At 42.4% G+C, this 18,381-nt stretch overlaps 2 protein-coding genes across 2 annotated transcripts; one reads left to right on the forward strand and one right to left on the reverse strand.

Moving 5' to 3' along the window:
* The first annotated feature begins 5,354 nt into the window (after positions 1-5,354).
* On the forward strand, positions 5,355-5,898 carry LOC130749675 (uncharacterized). Its single transcript, XM_057603047.1, has 2 exons — positions 5,355-5,627; positions 5,760-5,898. Exons 1-2 carry the CDS (start codon positions 5,355-5,357, stop codon positions 5,850-5,852), a joined length of 366 nt encoding a protein of 121 aa, XP_057459030.1. The 3' UTR covers positions 5,853-5,898.
* A 10,790-nt stretch (positions 5,899-16,688) lies between these two features.
* On the reverse strand, positions 16,689-18,205 carry LOC130749704 (uncharacterized). Its single transcript, XM_057603085.1, has 2 exons — positions 17,107-18,205; positions 16,689-16,822 (listed from the first exon to the last, which is right to left on the reverse strand). Exons 1-2 carry the CDS (start codon positions 18,203-18,205, stop codon positions 16,788-16,790), a joined length of 1,134 nt encoding a protein of 377 aa, XP_057459068.1. The 3' UTR covers positions 16,689-16,787.
* Between the last annotated feature and the right edge of the window lie 176 nt (positions 18,206-18,381).

Genomic DNA, 18,381 nt, shown 5'->3' on the forward strand with positions numbered 1-18,381 from the left:
CGCCAAGGCCAAGGACTCCGCAGACTTTTTCTCTTGCTCCGCCAACGCCTTTTTCACTAACTCCAGCTCAGCGCGCAGTATGGCAAGCTCTGACTCCTTAGCAATCAGCGCCTCGCCTCGGGCGATCAAGTCCTTCTCAGCTTGCTCTTTTTCCTTCTTGCAAGCTTGAAGGCTTGCATCAAGCTCATCTGCTTCTTCCTTCATCAGCGCCAGCTGATCCTCCAGCTCGCCGATTTTAATCCCCGCCGTGCCAATCATCTTGTCGGCATAGACTTTGTCTTTTCCTGCCTGCGTCGCCAGTTTGTCGAAACGCTTTTCCCAAGCAGCGGCGGCTTCTTGATGCTTAGCACTTTCGGCCTTCAACCGCTCAGCTTCAACGTTGGCGGCATTGAACTTCTCAAACGTGTGAGCAAAGATGCACCCAGCGCGTAGGAGGCAAGCAAGAGTCTCCTCCTTGGTGTCATTCAGGCCCCGACTCAAAACTTCTTTTTCTATGACGTCACGGTTGAGACCAGCAAGTAAGAATTCTGAGGGTTCAATGGCGTTGGGGAGCATATTATAATAGCTTGAAGAACCGACCTCGGGAGCAGGGGCTTGTTCAATTTGAGCCGCTTCAGAGGTAGTGGCAGCGCCAGGACATGATTTTTCCCCTTGATGAGGCGGGGAAGGCATGGAGCCCGCATCATGTGTTGAGGGCGGGCTAGGAGGCGCATCTTGGCGAGGGGGAGACTTTGGGGTTTCATTTTCTTTTTCCTTCTCTCCAATAGGAGTGTCGGAAGACGCAGCAGCTTTTGTGGCGTTAACGCCGGCGGAGGCGGCTGTGGCGCCAACAGAGGACTCAGCGGCAACAGCAGCGGTCGCACCGGCGGAGGCAGGAGTAGAAGCTGGTACGGCGGTTGGCTCGGTAGCTGCGGCGACGGAGGCTTCAGCGACATTTTTGCCTTTAGGCGCAGCAGCAGTGGTGGGCTGAGCACCAGGGTTGGATGTGCCGGCGCCGGAGAAGGCTTTGGCCAATCTTCTCCTCTTGGGAGCTTTGGTGCTCTCGGCTTGGTTCTCAGCACCGCCCCGTTTTTTCGCGTCGCCCTCAGTGTTGAATTTTGGGGAAAAGCGAGCCATTCTCCTCTCGCGGGCCTTCAGGAGCTCGGCGTTCGTGAAATTCATATCTTCTGTAACAATAAAAAAAACGATCAGTGACAACATAGGAGTCGAGAAAGGAAATGTCAATAATAAAAGTGAGCTATGGGCAACCTAAGTATTTGGGAGTTCTTGAGAGGTCAGCGCCCTCAAGGACTGTTGTGCAGTCAAGGATGGGAAGTGGGGCAAGGAGATTAAGAAAGGCTTTATCGTTGGCGGACAAGGATTCCTCTGAAGGATCGGTGATCCCGTTGGGCTTCTCCGTCCAGTAAAGAGGAAAGAGGGCGGTCCCGTCTCTGAGGGTGAATGCCTCTGGGTAGGCGGGATGAACCGCCACACGGAAGTACTTTCGTGCGAAGGAGGACTTCGCGTTACTTTTGTGAGGATGCAAACACTTCCGGCCGGCTCGGGCCTTCAAGGAAATCCATCCTTTGTTTTTGATGGACTTGGGGTCGACGTCGTAAAGGTAGAAGAAACTGGTGGGGGATGGGGCGATGCCGACAGCGGCGCTTAGGATTTCAAAACATCGAATGAAAGCTCAGGCGTTAGGGTGGAGTTGACAGGGAGCCGCGTTGATGTCGCGGAGGACGGTTTGGACAAAGGGCGAGAAAGGAAGCCTGATTCCAAGCTCGCTAAACATGTATTCGTACGCAAAGAAAAAATGGGATCTCTTTACGTCGCCGTCTGGCTTGTGAAGCCAGGGGCGATCCCCGGGACTGCAAACCCAGATCCTGAGTTTGGCGTTAAACTCATCGTCATTGGACAAGCCACCCAGGGAGTTCACGAATTGCACAATGGGATCGCTGTCTTGGAAGATGGAAGGTTGATCTATAGCCTCGTGTTTGGGGGCTACTTGGACTGGAAGGGGCAGAGTGGCGTAGGTTTTTAGTCGGTGAGCTGGGATCTCCGGAACCTCTAAACGGAGGCCGCCGGCAGCGGTGGAGTCAGGGTCGCTTTCGGAGGAGGAAGAAGAGTGATTAGGGGAGGTAGGGTTTGAAGCCATTTTTAGAAGACAGTGAAGTGAAAGAAAGGAAAAGATAAGTATGTGTGCGATGTAAAGATAAGGGCAGTGGGACTCACCGGAGTAGGATGTGAAGAGTGGGTAGCGGAAAGGGTGATAAGCGACGGCTCCGGAGCGGAAGTGGACAGAGGGAGTTTGGTAAGCGATTAGGGAAGTAAAGAGGGGTCTCGGAAAGGGATGACAGTGGGGAAGAAGGGTTTTTATAGGAGAAGGGGAGAAGCTGGAAGGGTGACGCGTGTTGGACGCGTGTGGAAGGTTGGAAGTCATGATGGTTTTGGGGAGGTGGGTCGCGTGCAATGGGGAGTTACTGCGCACGATGGGACGGTTATTAAAGGTGAAGTGACGGTTCCGGAGAAAGAGGGAAATTGATGTAACCAACACATCACGTGGGGCAGCCACGTGAGGCAGATAGAGATTTGAAAGGGTTTTAAAATAAGGGAAAGCGCGAAAAGCCTCGCCACCATAAGGATCAAACACCATCGCCTGACGGGTGACACCAACAGCAAAGTTCAGTCGCTCGCCGGGGTCACCGCCAGTCAATGATTGAATGATCGGCACATGACCCATGCCTGTCACCTTTCCCGCCGGCGAGCGATCATACACCTGCTCCAACTTATCGCCAATACGAAGTAGTCGTTCTCGCCGCTTGCGGACTTGTGGACTTGCCAGCTCGGATTGCTCGTCAAGTCAGTGGACTGGGTAACCGAAAATGCTAGTTTCCTTTTGCTCACGCCATGTTGGCGATATAGTTTATTTCTCTTTTCTCAAGCCATGTTGGCAGTGTAGATTCCGGTGTACAATAAGACATGTAAAAGCATTTAAAAGACACACTTAGCTCTCATACCTCGAGCTCGGTGTCTTGTGGACTAGTGGACTGGGCGAGCCCCTAGAGGGGCAACGCCCAGCATGTATCTCGCCCTGGGGCAGGGCCCTGGCCTTCAGATGGGCCTTGACCTCGGAGGCCCAATTGGCCCAATAGGTAGTACCCAAGCTCTATAAATAGGAGGTAGTTATCAAGTGTAAGGGACTTTTTTGGCTCATTGGATGAAATAACACATGAAATTCAGCATTCTCTCTCTTACTCTCTCTCTCTAGCACAATCTCTCTACCCTTAGGTACTATACCTTTCCTCAATGTTCATTCCCAGAACACATGCAGACCAAAAATTTGGCCTCAGCCCGCTCGTCAAATTTTTTATTTTTCTCTTATTATTTATTAACTATAATTAAGTACATAAAAAATGAGAGAAATAACATAAATTTATAATTTTTTCTATTTTTTTGTTTTATACTTTCATGTACTAAAAAAATGTAATTTGCATTGAAATATTTTTACGAAAACATTTATAAGTGAGTTTGAAAGAAAAAAAAAGTAATGGTCAACCTGTTTTGCAAGTTGTGCTAGTAAATTAGTAGCTCACATTAACTTTGGCATAACGTCCCATAACTAGCCCAGCCCAACTCGAGATTGAGTTGACACAATATGTAGGCATGCCAACCTGAATTTGCATCCTTAGTTTTAGTACCAGGGTTGTGGGTTGTGTACAGACTTTTTGGGACGTAAGACGAAAATGTTAAAGAGACCTATTTTATACAAATTTTTTAAAAAAACTTAGTATATTATATAAAACATAAATAAAATACTAAAAAATATAGGTTATATTTGGCATGTCATTTTAGCTAGTTTATAGCTTATTTAACTAGTTTAAAGCTTATTTGACTAGCTTAAAAGCTCTTCAAAAGTGTTTGGTGAATGAGCTTATTTCAGTAGCTTAAAGCTTTAAGCTATAAGCTATCTCAGATAGCTTATAGCTTAAAACTTATAGCTTATTAAATTTATTCTCATTTTTATCCTTATTATTTTATTAAAATTCCATCATAACCCTTATATATTTATAAAAATATTAAACATATTTTCCCCTCACACTTACGTATGCAGTTCCCACCACACCGTTGTGCACCATAAGTATTAAAAATATTATATTAATAAAAATAAGTAAAAATCAATATTATATTTTTAAGATGATAAATAACTTGAGTTAATAAAAATATTTAAAGTGATAATAATTTTAATATTAATATCATACAGATATTAATGTGAAAATAAAAAAATGTTAAATATAAAAATAATTATACAAGTATGTCCTTTTATGTCCGTTTACAATTTCAGCTAGTTTAACAGCTAGTTTTACCAAACACTTTTGTTTCAATTACGTAGCTTTTCAGCTTTCAGCTATCAGCTAGCTTATAAACTTTCAGATAGCTTTTCAGCTTTCAGCTAGCTTATCAGCTAAACATGTCAAACATAGCCATAAATAAACTAAACACTAAAGTCTAAAATATATTTCAGAAAAGAAGTATTGATGAACAAAAGTAGAACAATAGAACCTGGAAACGTGTCGACTGCATAGTCGCGGAGAGACAGTGAAATTAATCGTTCCGCCAATCCACCACGTGCAGTTTGTAAGCTTTTAGAATTTAGAAAATCAATTGGTTCCAAAGCCTATAACCTTCAAGAGAATAGAGATGAAATTGAAGGAAAGGAGATGAGGAATTTTTTTTTTGTAAACCAGGGTAGTTTGTCGTCTAGTCTAAACCAGAGAGAGATTGAAAGATTGAGAGAGAATTGGAATAAATTAGGGATAAAATGAATTTATTTTTTGGAATAAATAAATATTTTAAATTATATTAATGATAAAGAATAGTTTTAAAAGAGATGATATTGATATACCTTATTTTCAAAAAAAATATTATGTAACATCCCTTTCTAATTGGCTAATATTTAAGGAAGATGAATGATTCTTATTCATTTTGTTTTGGTCCACTATCGGTCTTTATTTCTGGTAGATATTTCTATATCAACCATGAATCGTTCAATCTTTTTTTTTTTTTTGGTCAAAGATTAATGTATATTGATCAAAAGGCCTAGGCCCAAAGAAACAAACAAAGAGCTGATCCTACACAGCCAAACAGATTAAAAGAAAACACATGGCTATGCCAGCAATTGTTACAGACAGGAGGGACCACTACCAGCGAGAGAGCCAGTGGAGATAATAAAGAAACATAAAGCCTTGGACACTTGTGGTGGGAAAACCAGCAAAAAGTGGTTGGGAGTTGAATCTGAAGGCCTTCCCCAAAATAGACTTGTCTACCACTAACTGGAAAGAAAAGAGGGAAGGACTGCAGATTCACCAAAAAACATGTCTTCAAAGCAAGAACAAGGCACCACAGCTAACTCCAAACGACACACTACCACTGGCACGGAGCTGGAAGAGGGGAAACTCCCTCTAAGGCGGGATGAAAGGTTCTCTGTTCTCCTGTCTGAGGATGTTCAACGATCCTGTAAGGCCTCTGGTAGAAAAATTCCTTACTATATATTCCTGGGAAGCTTGCTTGTCTCTGACCAGGGCTCTCCTCAATTCAGAAGGGGGGTTCCAAAACCAATGGTGGGGGAGATTGCCATGCATAGCAAGGTAGGCAAGAGCATGCGCACTAGCGTTACCAGATCTACCAGTCCAAGTGAAACCCCAAAGGGGGAATCTCCTCTTCCAAGTAAAAATGTCCTGAATTATGTTTTTGATCGAACCTACTTGTTTCCTTCTCAGGCAGGCCTCAATAAGCTGCTGGTTATCAGACTCGAAAAGGACCTTCTCGATATTCATGTTAGCTGCTGTAAGGGTAGCTTCTCTGAGGGCTAAAGCTTCAGCAAGGAGGGGCTTTGTTGTGCAGAAAACCTTGGTAGAGCCAAAGGTAAGATCTCCTTTACCATCTCTAAATAACATGCTCCCTGTTGCCCTGTTGTTGTGGTTGTTCAAAGCAGCATCTGTATTGCACTTCACAAAATTGGTGGGGGGTCTTCTCCACTGGTAGACTCTCTTACTTGGTGGGATCTGCTCGGTCCTTGTATGGGACTGAGGGCCAGGGCCAAGCTCCTTGAATTCTGCGTGTGCCAAGTTAATTATCTTTAGGCAGTTGTGGGGGCAGGGTCTGTGGCCTCTGAAGACTAAATTGTTGCGCATTTTCCAGATCTCCCATAGGGAATAGCCAATGTAGGCTAGAGCCCCATCTGGACCTTCAATCCTTTGAGAGAGGCTGTGAATTTTTGATTCGAGCCAGTGAGCAAAAGAATCATGGCCAAAGGTGGTACTATCAAAGTTTAACAAGCCCCCAAACCAGATGGGTCTTGTCCACTGACAAGAGAAGAAACAGTGGCCCAAGTCTTCCACTTCCAAACCACAGATCGGGCAAGAACCATCAGTGCCACATCCTCTCCTAATAAGGTTCCCCTTTAAAGGCACTGCATTATGACATAACTTCCAGAGGAAGTTCTTAATTTTATTTGGTAATATCGCTTTCCAAATATTCCTCCAAAGGAAGCTAGAAGGGCCATCTGAGTTGGAAACTCTGTTCTCCACTGGATTTCTGGACGCGTAGGCTTGGCGATAACCAGATTTGACCTCATAAGTCCCTGAAGATCTGTAGGGCCAGATAAGCTCATCAGGTCCCTCCGTGTAGCGGAGCGGAGTCTGGAGAACTTTGCTAATTTCTGTGCTAGGCAGAACAGTTCTAACCTTTTGGACATCCCAGCAACAGTTCTCCTTGTTGATTAGATCCTTGACCTTTGTACCTGGAGGGCCTCCTTGAATTAAGGAGTTAGCTGAAACCCATCTGTGGCCTGAAACTTCCACTGTGTTACCATCCCCTATAACCCACTGACCCTGGGAGAGAAGGAGGTCCCTGCCTTGCAATATGCTAGCCCAAAGCCAAGAAGACTGTCTTTTTTTCTTTACCATGATGATGTTGTTGCTTGGAAAGTAGAGTCCTTTTAGGACCAGGGCCCACAGAGCATCAGGTTCTTGAAGGATCCTCCAAGCTTGTTTCCCTAAAAGTGCTAGGTTCAAGCTTTCAAAATCCTTAAACCCCATACCTCCCTCATCCTTTCTGTACGTTAGAATTTCCCACTTCCGCCAGTGGATACCCCTAGATTTATTCTTTTTCCACCTGAATTGGGCGATTTTTGAACAAAGTTGGCTGCTAAAGGTCTTTGGAAATTTTAGGATGGACATTGCATATGACGGGATTGCTTGGAGGACTGCTTTGATTAAGATTTCCTTCCCAGCTTGATTCAACAGATTGCCCCTCCACCCTTGAATTTTGTTAAAGACCCGATCCTTTATCCACTGTAGAGAGGCTGTTTTTGATCTACCCCAATCAGCTGGGAGACCAAGGTACATATCAGGTTTATCCCATACCTGGATTCCTAAGATGCTGGCCAAATGATCCTTACGGATTCTTTGCATACTCTTTCCCCCCATAAGACCGGACTTCTGAATATTGATACGCTGGCCCGACGCCTTAGAGAAGGTGTTGAGAATCCTGTTTAACTCATAGAGCTCCGAGTCCTTAGCTTTTGCGAACAAGATTGCATCGTCGGCGAAAAAAAGGTGGGTCAAGGTGGGGCAGGTAGGGCGCATCTGGAAGCCTTGTAAGGTGCCAAGCTCAAGACTTTTGGACAAATTGTGAGACAACACCTCCATAGCCAAAATGAAGAGATAGGGTGAAAGGGGGTCACCTTGTCTGAGCCCCCTTTCTGGTATAAGATTCCTCCCAATAGAACCATTGACTTTAAATCTGTAGCTAACCCCCTTTACCAGCCTCATCACTAAACAGATCCATTCACGGCAGAAACCAAACTTCCCAAGAGCCTTTTCAAGGAAAACCCATTCGAGCCTATCATAGGCCTTATTCATATCAAGCTTGATGATGATTTGATCCTCAACACCAAGTGGGGCTGTTTTGATGAAGTGGAAGGCCTCTTGAACAATTATAACATTATCTTGGATCTGTCGCCCTTTGATAAAAGCACTCTGGAAAGGAGAGATAAGTGAATTCATAAACGGCTTGAGTCTGGTTACAATGATCCTTGTGACGACTTTAAACAAGAAATTACAACAGCTGATTGGTCTGAAATGGGAGCAACTCTCCGGGAAGGGCACCTTCGGGATCAAGGTGACAAGAGTCTCATTCAATTCTTTTGGGATGTCACCACCCCGGAAGAAGGAAAAGATGGCGCTGCAGACTTCTGAATTTATGGTGTCCCAATTCTTTTGGAAGAACAGCCCATTGAAACCGTCCATTCCAGGGGCCTTCATGTCTCCAAGAGCAAAAACTGCAGATTTAATTTCTCCTTCTGTAACAGGTTTCATTAGTTCGCTATTTAGATCTGATGAAATTAAGATGGAAACATTTTCAAGGCACTCCTCAATGTGGGTGCTCCCGGAGGAGCGAAAGATGTCAGAGAAGTGTTCGTAGATAACTTCAGTGATTTGTTCTTGCCCCTCGACCCACTGATCTTGCGAATCCTTGATTCTGGAGATGAAATTTTTGTCCCTTCTTTGTATTGTTGAGGCGTGAAAAAACCTAGTATTTTTATCCCCCCAATTGAGCCATTTTACCCGAGACCTCTGTCCCCAATAGGCCTCCTCCTGTTTCCACAGAGTCTTTATGCGGTTTTGGGTTTCCCTGAACTCCTCCCATTCTTCACCTGTGAGAGCTCTATTCTGCATATCTTGGAGTTTCCTCTTTAGGTTCCAGATCTCTTTGTCAGCACGCTTGAATTTGTCTTTGCTCCAAGCTTGCAGGGAACTTTTGCAGGACTTGAATCTCTTGAGCAGGTTGTTCCAAACCGGGGACCCTCCTTCCTCTCCTTCATTGCAAATCCAACCTGTATTAATAATAGAATGACATTCCTCATGTTCAACCCAAAAGGCCTCAAATTTGAAATTTTTCTGCATTTTAACCTTTGGTTGGACTAGGGTGTGGATAGGAGTGTGGTCCGAGCTAATAATGGGCAAAGCAGTGGCAATGGCATTGGGATAACACAGCCTCCAATTCCAATTGACTAGGACCCTATCAATTCGTTCTTTAGTGACAAAACCGTTCCTTGGGTTACTTAGCCAGGTGAAACGACACCCCTTGAGTGAGAGGTCCATTAAATTGGCAGTATCCAGAAAGCTCCTGAAACTATCAAGTCTAGCTCTGCTTTGTTCCCTCAAACCCTCCTTCTCACTTTGCTCCAAGATTTCATTAAAATCCCCAAAACAACCCCAAGGAATGGTAGTATCCATATTAAGATTGACAATAGTGGGCCACATAGCTTTCCTCTGAGTAAAAATAGGGCTTGCATAGATGAAGGTACCAAGCCAGATTTTGTTATTACCCTTATCTGTAATTCTTGTATGGATGAAGTTAGAACCAGAAAGCAGAATCTCAATTGAGAAAGGGGCAGACCAAAAAAGGCACAGACCTCCCGAGAGACCCTGTGCTTCTACACAATGGCTATGGGAGAAATTAAGAGTGGATCTCATACGCTCTCCCCTTTCTAGTGGAGCTCTGGTTTCCATTAAAAAAAGGAGAGACGGCTGGACTTGTTTGCATAAGTCCTTAAGCTCGAGAATTGTCGCGGGAGCCTCCATCCCACGACAATTCCAACTGAGGATACTCATCTAGGAGGTGGGGGCATGGGTAGGCCCGCCTCCTCAGCCATAGTGGGGTTCTTCAGAACAGAGTTTTTGTTGTCGTGGGGTGCTGTCAACAGCCTTCTCTTGGGTCCTTCTTGGTCTTGGTTGAAGTCATCTTCCTCTTCTGAGTTGCTTCTGATCCTTTTTAGTGTGACATTTTCTTTGAACCTTGTGACTAGTTTAGACTCCCAGTAGTTGTCTAGGATGTTGAAATTTTGGAGCTTTCGAGTGCATATGTCCTCAGGCAGTTCCACATAATAGGTGTTATTGATTAATTCACCTATGTTCTGCTTTGGGTGCTCATTTGTATTTCTGTTTGTTCTAACCCTGGTTGTGGTATCCCTGTGCAGGTTGTCATGTTTTGGGTCAAAAGTGAAGCATTTGCCCTTTGCTTTGAGGATCTCCTCTGTTGTTAAGGTAGCTCCAAAGGAAGAGGTTCCACCCTTGGAGGGACTTGGGTAGTCCAAGATGATTGGATCTTCTCTCAAGCCTATGAACTCCTTTTCAACTCTCAGAAGGTCTAAGGATTCTGGTCCCAAGCCAGGGCTAGGCCTCAAACTCCCCAACGACCTTCTAGTGACAGAGATTAGAGATTCTGGTATATGTGAAGTGTGTGAGCCTCTACCCTGCTCTTGTTCCTTCAGCATGGCTGGTGGATTTTGCCTTGTACTAACATTGCTGAAGGCCTCAGCTCTAACTTCAGGTTCAGTATTGTGGCTATCTAGAGGCTCAGGAGGGATTCTATTATGGCATAAGCAACTATCCTCTTCAGTGTTTTCTCCTTCAGAAGCCTCTTCCTCAAAGTGTTCTTGTATGGAGTTATGGCACTGGCAACATTCTTCCTCATTCTCCTCTGTGGCTAGAACATGGTTAGATGTAGGGTGGGCCTGACCCTTAGCTGCATCTCTGGGCTCATTTTGGGCTTTTTCCTGTGCTTTCCCTTTCTCTTGGGTTGCATTTCTCAGTTTTAGTTTCCATAGCCTTAATTCCACACTCTCCTGGTCTTTAGGTCTGTCCTCTGCTTGCCTTTTGTTGCCCTAGGACTCAACATCATACCAGTCGCTCTTCTCCCCTGCTATTGAAGTTAGAGATCTTGCAGACGAAACGCCCAAGCTTTGGTTGTATTTGGGGGTGTTTGGGTTCTGGATTGCCATAGATCTTGGGGCCTTGCACGATCTTTGTTCATGGCCCACTATACCGCAACTGTAACAAAAGCCTTGAAGTCTTTCATACTTCAAGTAGACCCAGATCTTTGGTAAGCTTTTGCGGGGAACCCAGAAACCCGTGGCCAAGGGCTTTGCTGTGTCAATGAAAACCTTAGCTCTCGTAAAAGTCCTTAGGAGCTTCCCACCCACCCTGGGATCTTCAATGGAGATAGGGTCACCTATCATTTGTGCTATCTTCCTCATGTTTGGTAGGTTCATCAAGTCTAAGGGTAAGCCATGTATTTGTACCCAAAAAGCCATGTGGTTGAAACTCACCTCAAAAACTGAAAGTTCAGGTACCCATTGTTGTAAACTGAGCATGTTGCCTAAGATGTTCCACGGGCCCTCCTCAAAAACCCGCTTGGCCATCCCTTCTTCCTTGAAAGTGAAGAGGATGCTATTGACTCCCATATCTGTCATTTGCACTCCAGATTGGTAGTTCCATGCCTTGAGGAGCATGGATTTCATGACACTCTTGTTCACAGTTTTATCCGTTAGCAGCTTACCTATAAGTGTTCGTTTTGCTAACTCCAAACTATTTCCTTCTTCAGGTAGTAGATCTAGAGTAGCTCCATCTATTGTTCCAGAGCTTGGTTCCCCACCAGGGGGGAGCTCCTCCATTGGTGTATCAGAGGTGGATCGAGGACTGAAAATCTGGTCTTCTCTACCAGTAAAACATATTTCACTATCCCTACCTTCTTCCATTACGGGAGCGGTAACGAACAGTGGAGAAAGGGAGTACCCGGGGTACACAGAAAACACCTCTTGTGCGAACAAGGTGAAGAAAACCAGCAGATCTGGTGAAGAAACTCTTCCTATCTTCAAGCTTGTAGAGAAACCCTAGCAGAGCTTAAAACAAAAGAGAACTACTGTTTCCAATTTCCAAGCGTTTTCTATTCTTTTCCTTTTTTGTCAATCAATGTGACAACGGTCCAATTTGTAATATCTACTTTTTTTTTCATTCCAAATACTGTACTGTTGTTCATAATTTTCGGCCATTTGGGTTATGTTTAAAAATAAAATTGGGCCTAAAATTTGTATTTTTTTGGGGGCCTTAGGCGGCCGCTTTTTTCGTATAAAGGGCTCCACGCCCCTGAGTTTTACCATCATCTAAACATAATCAATTATCATAATATTGATCCAAGTTAGGGATGGCAATGGGTCTCGGACCCATAGGGCACCCGCAAAAAATACTCACGATGGGTAGGGTAAAAACCCGTTAGATGGGAATGAGGTTGGGTATGGGTAATTACCCGCAAAAGATAGTGGGTAGTACCCAACCCGCCTCATACGTACCCAACCCGCCCCATACCCGCACACACATATTATTATTATTATTTAGTAATATATGAACAAATTAACTTAAGCTATAACTTTCAAACTTATTTATTTTATAAAATTGGTGAGTATTTAAGGTATTCATAATCATTGCTAATTTACTCCCACTTATTTTTAAATTAATAAGTTAATAACCTACAACTTTAGGACTACATTATAATCCAAAATAAAAAATTAAAGCTATATCTTTCTTGCTTATTCGTTCTAAAAAGAAATATTCTTAGTTGAATGATTTTATTTGTTAAGTATTTACATAATCTTTTGTATTTATATTATGTTTTTTATTTAAAAAGTTAGTTGTATTTTTTGTTTTCTATTAAAAAAGATAGTAAAAAATATATTTTGGTTAGCTAAATTGCGGGTAATGGGTACGGGTACGGGCATATAGGGACTCAGAGGGTACGGGGACATGCATTCAAGTTGCTACCCACGCGGGTATGGGGACGGGTACGAGTAGTTTTTTAAAACGCGGGTATGGGAATTGGTACTATAGTACTCTATCCATACCCTACCTATTGTCATCCCTAATCCAAGTAGAGTCAAACCACTCTAGGAAATCATTTGTTAAACTCATAGTCGGTGGATAATCTTCTTTAGGAAGATCCTCTTGCACATATAGATCTTCACAATATGTCACTGACACTTTGCTCGGTAATTTAAAAGTATTTTATAATTGTTCAACCATATATTTATAAAAAACAAAAAGAAATCATTTATTAAACTCATAAAAGGACAATGATCATTTATAAATTTAAGAACGCTAACAAAGGTTGGCATGTACTCCATCTAGGTGGCCGGACGCCATTTCTAACATTAGATTGTCGCAGTGTCACCTATAATTGTCGAAATAATCAACCTGATGAAGGAAAGAGGAAAACAACAAAGAAACAGTGGACACAAGGGAAATAAAATAAAGTTAGCCATAAATATAGTCATGTGATGTATAATTATTTTTTGTCTAGGAACTTGATGTTTACAACAAATTTTGGTAAAACAAATAGAGAATCCAAGGATTAATCTGGAGACTGGATTTGAGTCCTTTTTTGTTCTTTGGTGAAAACGTTTGAGTGTCAATTCCAGATTTTTTCATGAAGAACAGGATAAAGTAGAGAAATTGAAACAAGTAAAAGAAAAATAAAAGAGAAAAAAGATGAAACAATATAAATTGAAATGCAAAGTAAATGAGATTACACCACAATCATGCTCAAGATCTCCTAATTGTCATTTGTCTGTGTGATTGACTTGTTGGCTTTCAGAGTTGAAGAGCCTAAATGGGTGAAATCTGATTATTCTTAGTTACAACCTACTATTTATAATGTTTGAAATAAAACTGTTAACATAATCCTACGGTTAAGATTCAAACATAGAAAATAACTTCCTAATAAGAGCCTTTGATTCTGTAACTTCCAATAACTTTTGCTTCTTGTTGTATTTGGTCGAGGAACTCTTTCATGTGACTATATTTAACAAAACTGAAACTAATTTCCATTGAATCAAGAAAATGAAGAAGAAGATTACAAAAGGATAATGCTTCAGTAGTTTTCAGAATAAAAGATACTAGGTTATATAACAAGATAACCTTCTAACAGAAAACACAACTGACTAACTTCTAATTAAAGACAAGGACTCTAACTAATACTAATTACAAACTAGTCCTTGATCTATTACATATCTATTAGCCCCCCTCAAACTGGGAGGTGAATGTCTTTCATGCCCAGTTTGGAAATACAAGTCTTGAAAGGTGCAGGAGTCAAAGGTTTTGTGAATACATCAGCAGTTTGTAGAGTAGTAGAAATAGGCAAGAGATGAACTAATCCTTGTTGAAGCTTTTCTCTGACTATATGACAGTCAAGTTCAATATGTTTGGTCCTCTCATGATAGCTGGGATTGTGTGCAATGTGCATAGCACTTTGATTATCACAGAACATGGAAGTAGGAGCTAGCTGTGGCTGATTCAGATCTTGAAGAAGGTAGTGTAGCCATTGAATTTCACACACTGTTGTTGCCATGGCCCTGTACTCAGATTCACAAGAAGATCTGGATGCAGTGCTTTGTTTCTTAGACCTCCAAGAAATCAGAGAATCACCTAAGAATAAGCAATAGCCAGTAATAGATTTCCTAGTATCAATACAACCTGCCCAATCAGAATCACTGAAGGCAGTTAGAGTTGTAGAAGATGAAGCAGGATAGAACAAGCCTGATCCAGGAGATCCTTTGAGATACTTGAGAACCCTGTGAGCTGCTTGTTCATGAATGTCAGTAGGAGCAGAAAGAAACTGACTGAGCTGATTCACTGCAAACGTGATGTCAGGTCTTGTAGTATTAAGATATAAGAGTCTGCCCACTAGTCTTCTATAAGACCCTATATCAGTAAGAGGAGTGCCAATGTTTGTTCCTAGTTTCTGTGAGTTGTCCATGGGAGTAGAAACAGGTTTGGAAGCCAAATGTCCTGAATCTGAAATCAGTTGAAGAGCATACTTTCTCTGATTGAGAACAATGCCTGATGTGGACCGTGCAATTTCAAGACCTAAAAAATACTTGGCCTCACCCAAGTCTTTGATCCTGAACTGATCATGAAGTGAAGATTTGACAAGTTGAATCTCATGCATATCATTTCCAGCCAGAAGAACATCATCAACATATAGAAGCAAAGCAGTAAAAGAACCTGAGGATGCTTTAATATAGAGGGTGTGATCAGCATTACTTTGCTTGTACCCTAGTTTCTTGAGAGAAGCACTAAGTGTGTTGAACCATTGTCTGCTGGCCTGCTTTAAGCCATACAAGGATTTCTGAAGAAGACAGACTTGGTTAGCTTTGTTACAAACTAGTCCTTGAGGAATTGTCATATAGATCTGCTCATCAAGGGATGCATGTAGGAATGCATTGTCTACATCTAATTGGTGAAGATGTCATTGCTGAGAAGCACACAAAGCTAAAATCACCCTTAAAGTTGTCATTTTTGCAACAGGGGAAAATGTGTCTTGGAAGTCCACTCCTTCAACTTGAGTGTAACCCTTTACCACCAAACGAGCCTTATACCTCTCAATGGACCCATCTTGCTTGTATTTGACCTTATACACCCATTTGCAGCCAATAGGTTTAGAGTCAGGAGGTTTATCCACCAAAATCCAAGTTTGATTTCTCTCCAAGGCTTCAATCTCTTGATCCATAGCCTTTCTCCAGCACTCATGTTTCACTGCCTCCGAAAATCTTGTTGGTTCCAAGCTTGAGCTAATGTTCATTACAAAAGATTGATACTTGGGATTAAGATGATCATAAGACAATACTTTGGATAAAGGATAAGTGATACCTGTGCTTGAAGAAGTAATTGGCACACTATCAGAAGACAAGAGAGTACAATGGTAATCTTGAAGGTAAGATGGTGGTTTCCTTATTCTTTGTGATGTTCGTGGAGCAATAACCTGATTTTGGTTATTAACTGGTGGTTCCTGAGCTTGTACAGTAGCTGGAACAGGTATGTCATCATCAAAGATAGGAGGAAGGATAGTAGGTAAAGCTTGTGTTGGAGTTAAGTCACTATCAAGAGGTTTGAAGGGGTAAATGTGTTCATGGAAAGTCACATTTCTAGAAATGGAAATGACTCTACTTTTGAGGTCATAGGTAATAAAACCTTTAGTGCCAGGTTTAAAACCAAGGAAAATGCACTTAGTAGCCCGAGGATCAAATTTCTTCCTGTGACTGGTAAGTGTTGAGACAAAACACAAAGTGCCAAAAATTTTGAGATTAGTGAGGTCAGGGACTGTATTGTAAAGGATTTGAAATGGACATTTATTGTCTAGCACTGGTGTAGGTAGGCGATTTATGAGATAGACAGCATGTGCTACAGCATAGGACCAAAAAGTAACTGGTAAATAAGCTTGGAAAAGCAAGGCTCTAGCTACACTAATGACATGTTGATGTTTCCTTTCAACTATGGCATTTTGCTATGGCATTTTGCTAGGGGGTTTCAACACAAGTGGTGTGATGAATGATACCCTCAGAAGAATAGAAAAGAGGCATGAGAAATTCCTGGCCATTATCACTCCTTAAGGTTTTTACTGAAGTGCCAAACTGATTTCTAACAAAAGCACAAAAAGTCTTAATGAGAGGTCTCACTTCAGCTTTGGATTTCATGAAATAAATCCATGTGTGTCTTGAAAAATCATCAACCACAGTAAGAAAATAAGAAAAGCCAGACAAAGACACAGTTGCAACAGGGCCCCAAATATCAAAATGCACAAGCTGAAACAGAAAACTTGACTTGCTAGTGCTTAAAGGAAATTGAAGCTTCTTTTGCTTAGCAATTGGACAAATGTCACAAGAATGTGTTTTATTACAATGAACATATGGAAAAAGGTCCTTAATGGACTGATCCTTTACACAAGAAGGATGTCCTAGTCTATAGTGCCATAGGTTTGAATTATTAGACACTGAACTATTTACAAGGCTATTCACAAAGCTATTTACATGAGATTTATGGATAGAGTTGGAAGACTTGACCGAAGCAAGGTGGGCATCAATGATGGGAGCACTGGCTTGATTTCTGAAGATGTACAACCCTCTAATTGCCTTAGCTGTGCCAATCATCTTCCAAGCATTGGAATCCTGTATCAAACAATCATCATTTTCCAAAGTCAGCTTAAACTTCATGCATTTAACCAATGTGTAAACTGATATCAAATTATAGGTAAAATCTGGCAAATACAACACATTAGTGAGCACTAAAGTATCTGAGACTCTAATTGTGCCCTTGATTGTTGCAATGCATATAGTGCCATTGGGAAGAGACACCCTGACAGGAGAAATCTTCTTGTAAGTGATGAAACAAGCAAGATTAGTGCAAATATGATCTGTGGCTCCAGTGTCCACAACCCAAATTAAAAATTTACCATTCTTGGTGGTGATGGCAATCTTGGAACAAGCATTCACACTGGCTGTTTGGGAATCCTGAGAAGGCAAGAGAGCTAGCAAAGTGTTGTACTGATCTTGTGTGAACCCAAATTTGCAAGGTTGATCTTGAGGATCTGCAGCTGGATCGTTCTCATTGACATGGACACAATTAGCAGATTTAGGAGGATACTTCCTGGACTTGTACCCTGGAGGAAACCCATGCTTTCTGTAGCATTCCTCAATGGTATGACCCATCTTCCCACAATGTGTACACTTCTTAGAGTTGTACCTTCCAGAATTGCCAGCAGATCCAGAAGTACTAGAAGAATTAGGCTTGCTCATGGTAGTTTCCTTAGAAGCCATCATGGCATTAGCACCTGCAACATTCTCTGTAACAAATTGCCTTTCCTGCTGAGCTATCATGGCAAAAACGCGATTGACATTCGGAAGGGAATCAAGAAGCATCAACTGAGAACGAACACCAGAATATTGATCATTTAGACCACGCAAGAATCGAACAACCTGATTTTTATTGCGCTCTTCACCAATCTTCCTAAGAGCTCCACAAGAACATGATGGATTGCAAGTACATACCGGAAGAGGATTGAGGATGTCCAATTCATCCCAGAGTGTCTTCATCGAGGTGTAGAATTTTGAAATTGAGCTATCCCCTTGACGTAATCCAAATATTTCTTCTTGGATCTCAGAAATTCGAAACAAATCTGCTTGAGAAAACCTCTCGCGCAATTCATTCCATACATCGGTAGCTTTGTCACGCCAGAGAACAGATTGTGCAATTTCAGGGGAAATGGATTTGATGATCCAAGATAAGACCATCATGTTACCTCGTTGCCAGAATGGATAAATTGGGTGATTCAGAGGAGGCTCCACGATCGAACCATCAATGAACCCTAGCTTGTTCTTCGTCATGAGGCTCATCCTCATAGCGCGCGCCCAGTTGTGGTAATTTCCTTCCGATAGCGGTGGCGATACAAGAACCGTCGACGGGCTCTCATTCGGATGAATGTAGAACGCATGTGACACGGTTTGAGCATCCTGCACGGTGAAAGGATATGGAGAAACTACATCGGCGGCCATGGCTATGAAACAGAGCAAATCGCGAAGACAAGAAGCTCGATCTGGAAAGCCAGAGAGAAGATGAAAAGAATCGATGCACAGAGAAGAATCGATTCACAGAGAAGAATCAAGAATCACGTGTGTGCGGAAAAACGTGAAATCATCTGATACCATAACAAAACTGAAACTAATTTCCA

Source organism: Lotus japonicus, chromosome 3 (assembly GCF_012489685.1).
Source record: "Lotus japonicus ecotype B-129 chromosome 3, LjGifu_v1.2".
NCBI lineage: Eukaryota > Viridiplantae > Streptophyta > Magnoliopsida > Fabales > Fabaceae > Lotus > Lotus japonicus.

Bases quoted from the DNA above. Each gene is read 5' to 3' on its own strand.
- LOC130749704 (XM_057603085.1), bottom strand. From the start codon at position 18,205: ATGGCCGCCGATGTAGTTTCTCCATATCCTTTCACCGTGCAGGATGCT. The intron at 16,823-17,106 runs GTAAATTTTTAA...TGTTTGATACAG, and splicing joins TGCCATCACCACCAAGAATG to GATTCCAATGCTTGGAAGAT.
- LOC130749675 (XM_057603047.1), top strand. From the start codon at position 5,355: ATGTCTTCAAAGCAAGAACAAGGCACCACAGCTAACTCCAAACGACAC. The intron at 5,628-5,759 runs GTAGGCAAGAGC...TTTCCTTCTCAG, and splicing joins AGATTGCCATGCATAGCAAG to GCAGGCCTCAATAAGCTGCT.